The 13,919-nt window shown below is 23.7% G+C and overlaps 1 protein-coding gene across 1 annotated transcript in view; it reads left to right on the top strand.

Annotated features, from left to right (window-relative positions):
* Positions 1-13,919, top strand: part of LOC137392191 (uncharacterized) — a 32,631-nt gene that overhangs the window by 2,722 nt on the left and 15,990 nt on the right. Inside the window, exons 3-4 of the mRNA XM_068078834.1 lie at positions 269-545; positions 905-1,092. Of these exons, the coding sequence (XP_067934935.1) occupies positions 340-545; positions 905-1,092 (394 nt within the window). The 5' untranslated portion in view covers positions 269-339. The remainder of the gene's footprint in view (positions 1-268; positions 546-904; positions 1,093-13,919) is intronic.

Genomic DNA, 13,919 nt, shown 5'->3' on the forward strand with positions numbered 1-13,919 from the left:
ACACTTCCGGATTCATCCTCCTGTGCAATGTTGGAACGTAAGAACGCATGTCATGTACGTAGATGACTGATTGGCTCTCAAGCTTTATTCCTGGAATGCATTTCAAATGAAGGATATACCACAATGGCTGGTAAGACATTGTGTGTGGTTAGACGATTACTAGGAAACCTTTGACTAACCTTCATGACTTATCTATGTTTTTATGCCCAACCTATTTATTAAATAGCCATATGTGTCCGTTATAATCAGTTTATGTATTATCTGATAGCGTGCTCTAGAGCTGCTGCCTACAGACACAGCACTCCAAAGTCCACATCTCCTTAACTTGTCAAGAATGCTATGGCCACCTTGAAGGAAAGTATTGCTGTAGAGTACTACGATACCAAAAAGAGTTGTGCTAAACCAGTGAATGTGCTCATCTTGCTTCGAGGCAATCAACCCAGGCTACAAATAGTAAAGGTTTCTGGAAATAAATACGAAATTAAAAAGGATATTGACATGAACAATATCGGTGCTGTAATTCGTCACAAATTTAAAATCAAGCGGTATGTATGAGTACAGTATGCCGGCTATCATCCATATTTTTCAAGTTTCTATAACCTTCTATCAGTTCAACATCTATGTAAATACATGTTTGTATGATCGCTGTTCCTTGCTCATTCATGTGTGAAAGTGCTTGCTGGTTAATTCCGGCTTTCTCATTGATTTTCGTCATGCAGTTTGCACAAGAAGCAATGAGTGCTATTTTTATTTTTGTAACAATATTGCACACTTAACCATTATCTTTTCAATATAAAATAGTCACTAGACAATATCAAATATTGTCTATGATATTGTGTGTAGTACTATATGCAGATCTCTATACAACTCCGCAACTGGCGCATTAATTTATCCGTTTTACCAGGAAACTGCAAGAGAGTCTGACTGTAGCATGGAATGCGTCTGACAACTCGAGTACAAAGGAAAGGTCTTGGGAATATTTGATGCTGCTCAATAGGGATAATAATGACACTTCGAATAAAGGCATCGAACAGCTAAAGCAAATGATCTTTACTAAATGTGGACCATGCTTCAAGGTTGAAGACCAATCAGGTATTGTCACTAAGCATCGACTGTTTCTGCTCCACTTACGATTCAATCATTGCTCATTTGCTCCACCTTCAACGCAAATGTCTACTGTGTTTAAATAAACAATTTTTTCTCTGCTGTTATGATTTTTTGTCTCTTGATGTACCAATAATGGATTTAGTTTGATGACCCTACCCTGGTCCTTCATTTGGTTAAAATACATGCAGCCCTCTACTTGCGATCGCCTCAGCATACAAATGCTCCAACATACAATGTAAAATTTGAAGAAAGGTAAAGCGAGTCAAACTGTAATTTAGGCTTTGCAATGATTCCTGTCTCCTCAATATTTTTACTTGTTCTCGTTAAATAAATTATGATCACTGCAATCCCTGTTCATCTGCAGAATTGACTGCGGTTAAAATATCTACGATTCAATATGGCTTTGCATTGGTAAAATAGTAGTTACACCTTGTCAGTATGTTTATGTGTTTTTTACGTGTAAATTTGACCCTTTGCAGAACCTGATCTATCAGCAAGAAGTGTTGGTCTATATTGTTCAAGATGTTGGTGTGAAATTTTTTTAGTTGCCTCTTGCTAAAGAGTGGTCAATTATTGTACCTGCAATCATTGCTACAAACTCTATCACGTAGCTATTGTAGCGTTTTGATGTCAGCCTTTAGTTAGCTATTGCATAAGCAACAGTGCAAGAAGGTAGACAGCATCGCATAAATGTACCATTGAGAGACCACTCGAAAATTTTTAACCAAAAGAGACAGAACATGCTACTGTATATCCTTGCATATAAGCCGATATCGCATGCAAGTTAACCCTAGAAAAATGCTGAATTTATAAAAATTCACATATAAGCCGATCCTACAAATCATAACATGCAATATGCACCCATTACAACAAAAAGTTGCCGAAGAGATTTAATGAAAATGATAACCATTATTGTTCTGTTTTACTTTTATTAATAAGTGTAAATTTTTCTACCTGTGCTAGCGGTGCTATTAATGCAAATAAACTGCATGTAAAGTTTGTGTGTCACGAGTGTGAACACGCCAACGATCGCATGTATGACCAACCAATCACAGACTTATTGCTCTCCTAGCCTACTATTATCAATCAAGCGCTGAAGGGTAAGCGCTGAACTGTAAGCGTGCACACTCTTATTATGAGCACAAAAGCTGGACAAACAAAAGCCTTAAAAATTGCTCACACGCAGCTTTTTTCAAGCGCAAGCCCTCACTATGGTATAAAACACACTGTAACTTATAGGCTACCAGCTGCATGCTTAGCAAGGTACAAGTTGTAGTTTCGGAATTGGGTTAGCATAATACCATTTTGTTTGCGTGTGATCAAAGTTGGGCGTGTGTAAACCGTCCCCTTAGTTTAATAAAAAAAATTGAATATAACTCAGCTTATCTGCGAAAACATGGTAGTTGGTCAAAATTGTTTGTTTTACATTTCCATGGATTCTAAACCTACAAAAGTGCACTGTTATAAAACTTAGTCTTCATAAATTTGCATAATAAAAAACCGAAATGCTTTTACGGAATAATTTAATTGAACAGCATAATTTAAATGCTTTTACTGAATAGCATAATTTAATAATAACACTTGGTATTTCTTAGCCTTTTTCTATTTTAATGTACTGATTTTGTGTTCTTTAATGATGGAAGCTCTTAAAAAATTTAAAAATTACCTCCAGTTGTGTTTTGTAACCTTCTTTTTCAAACAGTTATGTTTTTTGCTATCGCAGCAAAGGGGCCAAATATTTGGACTATCAGACAGCGGTTTCCTTTCAAACCTCTGTATTTTCTTATTTTATTTATAACTGTGTTGTCTTATTTTAGTGATAACTGTATTGTCTTATTTTAGTTATAACTGTATTGTCTTATTTTAGTTATAACTGTATTGTCTTATTTTATTGATAACTGTATTGTCTTATTTTATTTATAACTGTATTGTCTTATTTTAGTTATAACTGTATTGTCTTATTTTAGTTATAACTGTATTGTCTTATTTTAGTTATAACTGTATTGTCTTATTTTAGTTATAACTGTATTGTCTTATTTTAGTTATAACTGTATTGTCTTATTTTAGTGATAACTGTATTGTCTTATTTTAGTTATAACTGTATTGTCTTATTTTAGTTATAACTGTATTGTCTTATTTTAGTTATAATTGTATTGTCTTATTTTAGTTATAACTGTATTGTCTTATTTTAGTTATAACTGTATTGTCTTATTTTAGTTATAACTGTATTGTCTTATTTTAGTGATAACTGTATTGTCTTATTTTAGTTATAACTGTATTGTCTTATTTTAGTTATAATTGTATTGTCTTATTTTAGTTATAACTGTATTGTCTTATTTTAGTGATAACTGTATTGTCTTATTTTAGTTATAACTGTATTGTCTTATTTTAGTGATAACTGTATTGTCTTATTTTAGTGATAACTGTATTGTCTTATTTTAGTTATAACTGTATTGTCTTATTTTAGTTATAATTGTATTGTCTTATTTTAGTTATAACTGTATTGTCTTATTTTAGTGATAACTGTATTGTCTTATTTTAGTTATAACTGTATTGTCTTATTTTAGTGATAACTGTATTGTCTTATTTTAGTGATAACTGTATTGTCTTATTTTAGTTATAACTGTATTGTCTTATTTTAGTTATAATTGTATTGTCTTATTTTAGTTATAACTGTATTGTCTTATTTTAGTGATAACTGTATTGTCTTATTTTAGTTATAACTGTATTGTCTTATGTTAGTTATAACTGTATTGTCTTATTTTAGTGATAACTGTATTGTCTTATTTTAGTGATAACTGTATTGTCTTATTTTAGTTATAACTGTATTGTCTTATTTTAGTTATAATTGTATTGTCTTATTTTAGTTATAACTGTATTGTCTTATTTTAGTGATAACTGTATTGTCTTATTTTAGTTATAACTGTATTGTCTTATTTTAGTGATAACTGTATTGTCTTATTTTAGTTATAATTGTATTGTCTTATTTTAGTTATAACTGTATTGTCTTATTTTAGTGATAACTGTATTGTCTTATTTTAGTGATAACTGTATTGTCTTATTTTAGTTATAACTGTATTGTCTTATTTTAGTTATAACTGTATTGTCTTATTTTAGTTATAACTGTATTGTCTTATTTTAGTTATAACTGTATTGTCTTATTTTAGTTATAATTGTATTGTCTTATTTTAGTTATAACTGTATTGTCTTATTTTATTTATAACTGTATTGTCTTATTTTAGTGATAACTGTATTGTCTTATTTTAGTTATAACTGTATTGTCTTATTTTAGTTATAACTGTATTGTCTTATTTTAGTTATAACTGTATTGTCTTATTTTATTTATAACTGTATTGTCTTATTTTAGTTATAACTGTATTGTCTTATTTTAGTTATAACTGTATTGTCTTATTTTAGTTATAACTGTATTGTCTTATTTTATTTATAACTGTATTGTCTTATTTTAGTTATAACTGTATTGTCTTATTTTAGTTATAACTGTATTGTCTTATTTTAGTTATAACTGTATTGTCTTATTTTAGTTATAACTGTATTGTCTTATTTTAGTTATAATTGTATTGTCTTATTTTAGTTATAACTGTATTGTCTTATTTTAGTTATAACTGTATTGTCTTATTTTAGTTATAACTGTATTGTCTTATTTTAGTTATAACTGTATTGTCTTATTTTAGTTATAATTGTATTGTCTTATTTTAGTTATAACTGTATTGTCTTATTTTATTTATAACTGTATTGTCTTATTTTAGTGATAACTGTATTGTCTTATTTTAGTTATAACTGTATTGTCTTATTTTATTTATAACTGTATTGTCTTATTTTAGTTATAACTGTATTGTCTTATTTTATTTATAACTGTATTGTCTTATTTTAGTGATAACTGTATTGTCTTATTTTAGTTATAACTGTATTGTCTTATTTTAGTTATAACTGTATTGTCTTATTTTAGTTATAACTGTATTGTCTTATTTTATTTATAACTGTATTGTCTTATTTTAGTTATAACTGTATTGTCTTATTTTAGTTATAACTGTATTGTCTTATTTTAGTTATAACTGTATTGTCTTATTTTATTTATAACTGTATTGTCTTATTTTAGTGATAACTGTATTGTCTTATTTTAGTTATAACTGTATTGTCTTATTTTAGTTATAACTGTATTGTCTTATTTTAGTTATAACTGTATTGTCTTATTTTATTTATAACTGTATTGTCTTATTTTAGTTATAACTGTATTGTCTTATTTTAGTTATAACTGTATTGTCTTATTTTATTTATAACTGTATTGTCTTATTTTAGTTATAACTGTATTGTCTTATTTTAGTTATAACTGTATTGTCTTATTTTAGTTATAACTGTATTGTCTTATTTTAGTTATAATTGTATTGTCTTATTTTAGTTATAACTGTATTGTCTTATTTTAGTTATAACTGTATTGTCTTATTTTAGTGATAACTGTATTGTCTTATTTTAGTGATAACTGTATTGTCTTATTTTAGTTATAACTGTATTGTCTTATTTTAGTTATAACTGTATTGTCTTATTTTAGTGATAACTGTATTGTCTTATTTTAGTGATAACTGTATTGTCTTATTTTAGTTATAACTGTATTGTCTTATTTTATTTATAACTGTATTGTCTTATTTTAGTGATAACTGTATTGTCTTATTTTAGTTATAACTGTATTGTCTTATTTTAGTTATAACTGTATTGTCTTATTTTAGTTATAACTGTATTGTCTTATTTTAGTTATAACTGTATTGTCTTATTTTATTTATAACTGTATTGTCTTATTTTAGTTATAACTGTATTGTCTTATTTTAGTTATAACTGTATTGTCTTATTTTAGTTATAACTGTATTGTCTTATTTTAGTTATAACTGTATTGTCTTATTTTAGTTATAACTGTATTGTCTTATTTTAGTTATAACTGTATTGTCTTATTTTAGTGATAACTGTATTGTCTTATTTTAGTGATAACTGTATTGTCTTATTTTAGTGATAACTGTATTGTCTTATTTTAGTTATAACTGTATTGTCTTATTTTAGTTATAACTGTATTGTCTTATTTTAGTTATAACTGTATTGTCTTATTTTAGTGATAACTGTATTGTCTTATTTTAGTGATAACTGTATTGTCTTATTTTAGTTATAACTGTATTGTCTTATTTTAGTTATAACTGTATTGTCTTATTTTAGTTATAACTGTATTGTCTTATTTTATTTATAACTGTATTGTCTTATTTTAGTTATAACTGTATTGTCTTATTTTAGTTATAACTGTATTGTCTTATTTTAGTTATAACTGTATTGTCTTATTTTAGTTATAACTGTATTGTCTTATTTTAGTGATAACTGTATTGTCTTATTTTAGTTATAATTGTATTGTCTTATTTTAGTTATAACTGTATTGTCTTATTTTATTTATAACTGTATTGTCTTATTTTATTTATAACTGTATTGTCTTATTTTAGTTATAACTGTATTGTCTTATTTTATTTATAACTGTATTGTCTTATTTTATTTATAACTGTATTGTCTTATTTTAGTGATAACTGTATTGTCTTATTTTAGTTATAACTGTATTGTCTTATTTTAGTTATAACTGTATTGTCTTATTTTAGTTATAACTGTATTGTCTTATTTTAGTGATAACTGTATTGTCTTATTTTAGTTATAACTGTATTGTCTTATTTTAGTTATAACTGTATTGTCTTATTTTAGTTATAACTGTATTGTCTTATTTTAGTTATAACTGTATTGTCTTATTTTATTTATAACTGTATTGTCTTATTTTATTTATAACTGTATTGTCTTATTTTAGTGATAACTGTATTGTCTTATTTTATTTATAACTGTATTGTCTTATTTTAGTTATAACTGTATTGTCTTATTTTATTTATAACTGTATTGTCTTATTTTATTTATAACTGTATTGTCTTATTTTAGTGATAACTGTATTGTCTTATTTTATTTGTAACTGTATTGTCTTATTTTAGTTATAACTGTATTGTCTTATTTTATTTATAACTGTATTGTCTTATTTTATTTATAACTGTATTGTCTTATTTTAGTTATAACTGTATTGTCTTATTTTATTTATAACTGTATTGTCTTATTTTATTTATAACTGTATTGTCTTATTTTAGTGATAACTGTATTGTCTTATTTTAGTTATAACTGTATTGTCTTATTTTATTTATAACTGTATTGTCTTATTTTATTTATAACTGTATTGTCTTATTTTATTTATAACTGTATTGTCTTATTTTATTTATAACTGTATTGTCTTATTTTAGTTATAACTGTATTGTCTTATTTTATTTATAACTGTATTGTCTTATTTTAGTGATAACTGTATTGTCTTATTTTAGTTATAACTGTATTGTCTTATTTTATTTATAACTGTATTGTCTTATTTTAGTTATAACTGTATTGTCTTATTTTATTTATAACTGTATTGTCTTATTTTAGTTATAACTGTATTGTCTTATTTTATTTATAACTGTATTGTCTTATTTTATTTATAACTGTATTGTTTTATTTTAGTGATAACTGTATTGTCTTATTTTAGTTATAACTGTATTGTCTTATTTTATTTATAACTGTATTGTCTTATTTTATTTATAACTGTATTGTCTTATTTTAGTGATAACTGTATTGTCTTATTTTATTTATAACTGTATTGTCTTATTTTAGTTATAACTGTATTGTCTTATTTTATTTATAACTGTATTGTCTTATTTTATTTATAACTGTATTGTCTTATTTTAGTGATAACTGTATTGTCTTATTTTATTTATAACTGTATTGTCTTATTTTAGTTATAACTGTATTGTCTTATTTTATTTATAACTGTATTGTCTTATTTTATTTATAACTGTATTGTCTTATTTTAGTTATAACTGTATTGTCTTATTTTAGTTATAACTGTATTGTCTTATTTTATTTATAACTGTATTGTCTTATTTTATTTATAACTGTATTGTCTTATTTTAGTGATAACTGTATTGTCTTATTTTAGTTATAACTGTATTGTCTTATTTTAGTTATAACTGTATTGTCTTATTTTAGTGATATCTGTATTGTCTTATTTTAGTTATAATTGTATTGTCTTATTTTAGTTATAACTGTATTGTCTTATTTTAGTGATAACTGTATTGTCTTATTTTAGTGATAACTGTATTGTCTTATTTTAGTTATAACTGTATTGTCTTATTTTAGTGATAACTGTATTGTCTTATTTTAGTTATAACTGTATTGTCTTATTTTAGTGATAACTGTATTGTCTTATTTTAGTTATAATTGTATTGTCTTATTTTAGTTATAACTGTATTGTCTTATTTTATTTATAACTGTATTGTCTTATTTTAGTTATAACTGTATTGTCTTATTTTATTTATAACTGTATTGTCTTATTTTATTTATAACTGTATTGTCTTATTTTAGTGATAACTGTATTGTCTTATTTTAGTTATAACTGTATTGTCTTATTTTAGTTATAACTGTATTGTCTTATTTTAGTGATAACTGTATTGTCTTATTTTAGTTATAATTGTATTGTCTAATTTTAGTTATAACTGTATTGTCTTATTTTAGTGATAACTGTATTGTCTTATTTTAGTTATAACTGTATTGTCTTATTTTAGTGATAACTGTATTGTCTTATTTTAGTTATAACTGTATTGTCTTATTTTAGTGATAACTGTATTGTCTTATTTTAGTTATAACTGTATTGTCTTATTTTAGTTATAACTGTATTGTCTTATTTTAGTGATAACTGTATTGTCTTATTTTAGTTATAACTGTATTGTCTTATTTTAGTGATAACTGTGTTGTCTTATTTTAGTGATAACTGTATTGTCTTATTTTAGTTATAACTGTATTGTCTTATTTTAGTGATAACTGTATTGTCTTATTTTAGTTATAACTGTATTGTCTTATTTTAGTTATAACTGTATTGTCTTATTTTAGTTATAACTGTATTGTCTTATTTTAGTTATAACTGTATTGTCTTATTTTAGTTATAACTGTATTGTCTTATTTTAGTTATAACTGTATTATCTTATTTTAGTTATAACTGTATTGTCTTATTTTAGTGATAACTGTATTGTCTTATTTTAGTTATAACTGTATTGTCTTATTTTAGTGATAACTGTATTGTCTTATTTTAGTTATAACTGTATTGTCTTATTTTAGTGATAACTGTATTGTCTTATTTTAGTGATAACTGTATTGTCTTATTTTAGTTATAACTGTATTGTCTTATTTTAGTTATAATTGTATTGTCTTATTTTAGTTATAACGGTATTGTCTTATTTTAGTGATAACTGTATTGTCTTATTTTAGTGATAACTGTATTGTCTTATTTTAGTTATAACTGTATTGTCTTATTTTAGTGATAACTGTATTGTCTTATTTTAGTTATAACTGTATTGTCTTATTTTAGTTATAACTGTATTGTCTTATTTTAGTTATAACTGTATTGTCTTATTTTAGTTATAACTGTATTGTCTTATTTTAGTGATAACTGTATTGTCTTATTTTAGTGATAACTGTATTGTCTTATTTTAGTTATAACTGTATTGTCTTATTTTAGTGATAACTGTATTGTCTTATTTTAGTTATAACTGTGTTGTCTTATTTTAGTGATAACTGTATTGTCTTATTTTAGTTATAACTGTATTGTCTTATTTTAGTGATAACTGTGTTGTCTTATTTTAGTGATAACTGTATTGTCTTATTTTAGTTATAACTGTATTGTCTTATTTTAGTGATAACTGTATTGTCTTATTTTAGTTATAACTGTATTGTCTTATTTTAGTTATAACTGTATTGTCTTATTTTAGTTATAACTGTATTGTCTTATTTTAGTTATAACTGTATTGTCTTATTTTAGTGATAACTGTGTTGTCTTATTTTAGTTATAACTGTATTGTCTTATTTTATTTATAACTGTATTGTCTTATTTTAGTTATAACTGTATTGTCTTATTTTAGTTATAACTGTATTGTCTTATTTTAGTGATAACTGTATTGTCTTATTTTAGTTATAATTGTATTGTCTTATTTTAGTTATAACTGTATTGTCTTATTTTAGTGATAACTGTATTGTCTTATTTTAGTTATAATTGTATTGTCTTATTTTAGTTATAACTGTATTGTCTTATTTTAGTGATAACTGTATTGTCTTATTTTAGTTATAACTGTATTGTCTTATTTTAGTGATAACTGTATTGTCTTATTTTAGTGATAACTGTATTGTCTTATTTTAGTTATAACTGTATTGTCTTATTTTAGTTATAACTGTATTGTCTTATTTTAGTGATAACTGTATTGTCTTATTTTAGTGATAACTGTATTGTCTTATTTTAGTTATAACTGTGTTGTCTTATTTTAGTGATAACTGTATTGTCTTATTTTAGTTATAATTGTATTGTCTTATTTTAGTTATAACTGTATTGTCTTATTTTATTTATAACTGTATTGTCTTATTTTAGTTATAACTGTATTGTCTTATTTTAGTTATAACTGTATTGTCTTATTTTAGTGATAACTGTGTTGTCTTATTTTAGTTATAACTGTATTGTCTTATTTTAGTGATAACTGTATTGTCTTATTTTAGTTATAACTGTATTGTCTTATTTTAGTTATAACTGTATTGTCTTATTTTAGTTATAACTGTATTGTCTTATTTTAGTTATAACTGTATTGTCTTATTTTAGTGATAACTGTATTGTCTTATTTTAGTGATAACTGTATTGTCTTATTTTAGTTATAACTGTATTGTCTTATTTTAGTGATAACTGTATTGTCTTATTTTAGTTATAACTGTGTTGTCTTATTTTAGTGATAACTGTATTGTCTTATTTTAGTTATAACTGTATTGTCTTATTTTAGTGATAACTGTGTTGTCTTATTTTAGTGATAACTGTATTGTCTTATTTTAGTTATAACTGTATTGTCTTATTTTAGTGATAACTGTATTGTCTTATTTTAGTTATAACTGTATTGTCTTATTTTAGTTATAACTGTATTGTCTTATTTTAGTTATAACTGTATTGTCTTATTTTAGTTATAACTGTATTGTCTTATTTTAGTGATAACTGTGTTGTCTTATTTTAGTTATAACTGTATTGTCTTATTTTATTTATAACTGTATTGTCTTATTTTAGTTATAACTGTATTGTCTTATTTTAGTTATAACTGTATTGTCTTATTTTAGTGATAACTGTATTGTCTTATTTTAGTTATAATTGTATTGTCTTATTTTAGTTATAACTGTATTGTCTTATTTTAGTGATAACTGTATTGTCTTATTTTAGTGATAACTGTATTGTCTTATTTTAGTTATAACTGTATTGTCTTATTTTATTTATAACTGTATTGTCTTATTTTAGTGATAACTGTATTGTCTTATTTTAGTTATAACTGTATTGTCTTATTTTAGTGATAACTGTATTGTCTTATTTTAGTTATAACTGTATTGTCTTATTTTAGTTATAACTGTATTGTCTTATTTTAGTTATAACTGTATTGTCTTATTTTAGTTATAACTGTATTGTCTTATTTTAGTGATAACTGTATTGTCTTATTTTAGTGATAACTGTATTGTCTTATTTTAGTTATAACTGTATTGTCTTATTTTAGTGATAACTGTATTGTCTTATTTTAGTTATAACTGTGTTGTCTTATTTTAGTGATAACTGTATTGTCTTATTTTAGTTATAACTGTATTGTCTTATTTTAGTGATAACTGTGTTGTCTTATTTTAGTGATAACTGTATTGTCTTATTTTAGTTATAACTGTATTGTCTTATTTTAGTGATAACTGTATTGTCTTATTTTAGTTATAACTGTATTGTCTTATTTTAGTTATAACTGTATTGTCTTATTTTAGTTATAACTGTATTGTCTTATTTTAGTTATAACTGTATTGTCTTATTTTAGTGATAACTGTGTTGTCTTATTTTAGTTATAACTGTATTGTCTTATTTTATTTATAACTGTATTGTCTTATTTTAGTTATAACTGTATTGTCTTATTTTAGTTATAACTGTATTGTCTTATTTTAGTGATAACTGTATTGTCTTATTTTAGTTATAATTGTATTGTCTTATTTTAGTTATAACTGTATTGTCTTATTTTAGTGATAACTGTATTGTCTTATTTTAGTTATAATTGTATTGTCTTATTTTAGTTATAACTGTATTGTCTTATTTTAGTGATAACTGTATTGTCTTATTTTAGTTATAACTGTATTGTCTTATTTTAGTGATAACTGTATTGTCTTATTTTAGTGATAACTGTATTGTCTTATTTTAGTTATAACTGTATTGTCTTATTTTAGTTATAACTGTATTGTCTTATTTTAGTGATAACTGTATTGTCTTATTTTAGTGATAACTGTATTGTCTTATTTTAGTTATAACTGTGTTGTCTTATTTTAGTGATAACTGTATTGTCTTATTTTAGTTATAATTGTATTGTCTTATTTTAGTTATAACTGTATTGTCTTATTTTATTTATAACTGTATTGTCTTATTTTAGTGATAACTGTATTGTCTTATTTTAGTTATAACTGTATTGTCTTATTTTAGTGATAACTGTATTGTCTTATTTTAGTGATAACTGTATTGTCTTATTTTAGTTATAACTGTATTGTCTTATTTTAGTTATAACTGTATTGTCTTATTTTAGTGATAACTGTATTGTCTTATTTTAGTTATAACTGTATTGTCTTATTTTAGTTATAACTGTATTGTCTTATTTTAGTGATAACTGTATTGTCTTATTTTAGTTATAACTGTATTGTCTTATTTTAGTGATAACTGTATTGTCTTATTTTAGTTATAATTGTATTGTCTTATTTTAGTTATAACTGTATTGTCTTATTTTAGTGATAACTGTATTGTCTTATTTTAGTTATAACTGTATTGTCTTATTTTAGTTATAACTGTATTGTCTTATTTTAGTTATAACTGTATTGTCTTATTTTAGTTATAACTGTATTGTCTTATTTTAGTGATAACTGTATTGTCTTATTTTAGTTATAACTGTATTGTCTTATTTTAGTGATAACTGTATTGTCTTATTTTAGTTATAACTGTATTGTCTTATTTTAGTTATAACTGTATTGTCTTATTTTAGTGATAACTGTATTGTCTTATTTTAGTTATAATTGTATTGTCTTATTTTAGTTATAACTGTATTGTCTTATTTTATTTATAACTGTATTGTCTTATTTTAGTGATAACTGTATTGTCTTATTTTAGTTATAACTGTATTGTCTTATTTTAGTGATAACTGTATTGTCTTATTTTAGTGATAACTGTATTGTCTTATTTTAGTTATAACTGTATTGTCTTATTTTAGTTATAATTGTATTGTCTTATTTTAGTTATAACTGTATTGTCTTATTTTATTTATAACTGTATTGTCTTATTTTAGTTATAACTGTATTGTCTTATTTTAGTTATAACTGTATTGTCTTATTTTAGTTATAACTGTATTGTCTTATTTTAGTTATAATTGTATTGTCTTATTTTAGTTATAACTGTATTGTCTTATTTTATTTATAACTGTATTGTCTTATTTTAGTGATAACTGTATTGTCTTATTTTAGTGATAACTGTATTGTCTTATTTTAGTTATAACTGTATTGTCTTATTTTAGTTATAACTGTATTGTCTTATTTTAGTTATAACTGTATTGTCTTATTTTAGTTATAATTGTATTGTCTTATTTTAGTTATAACTGTATTGTCTTATTTTATTTATAACTGTATTGTCTTAT

The sequence above is a fragment of the Watersipora subatra genome, chromosome 3, assembly GCF_963576615.1.
Source record: "Watersipora subatra chromosome 3, tzWatSuba1.1, whole genome shotgun sequence".
NCBI lineage: Eukaryota > Metazoa > Bryozoa > Gymnolaemata > Cheilostomatida > Watersiporidae > Watersipora > Watersipora subatra.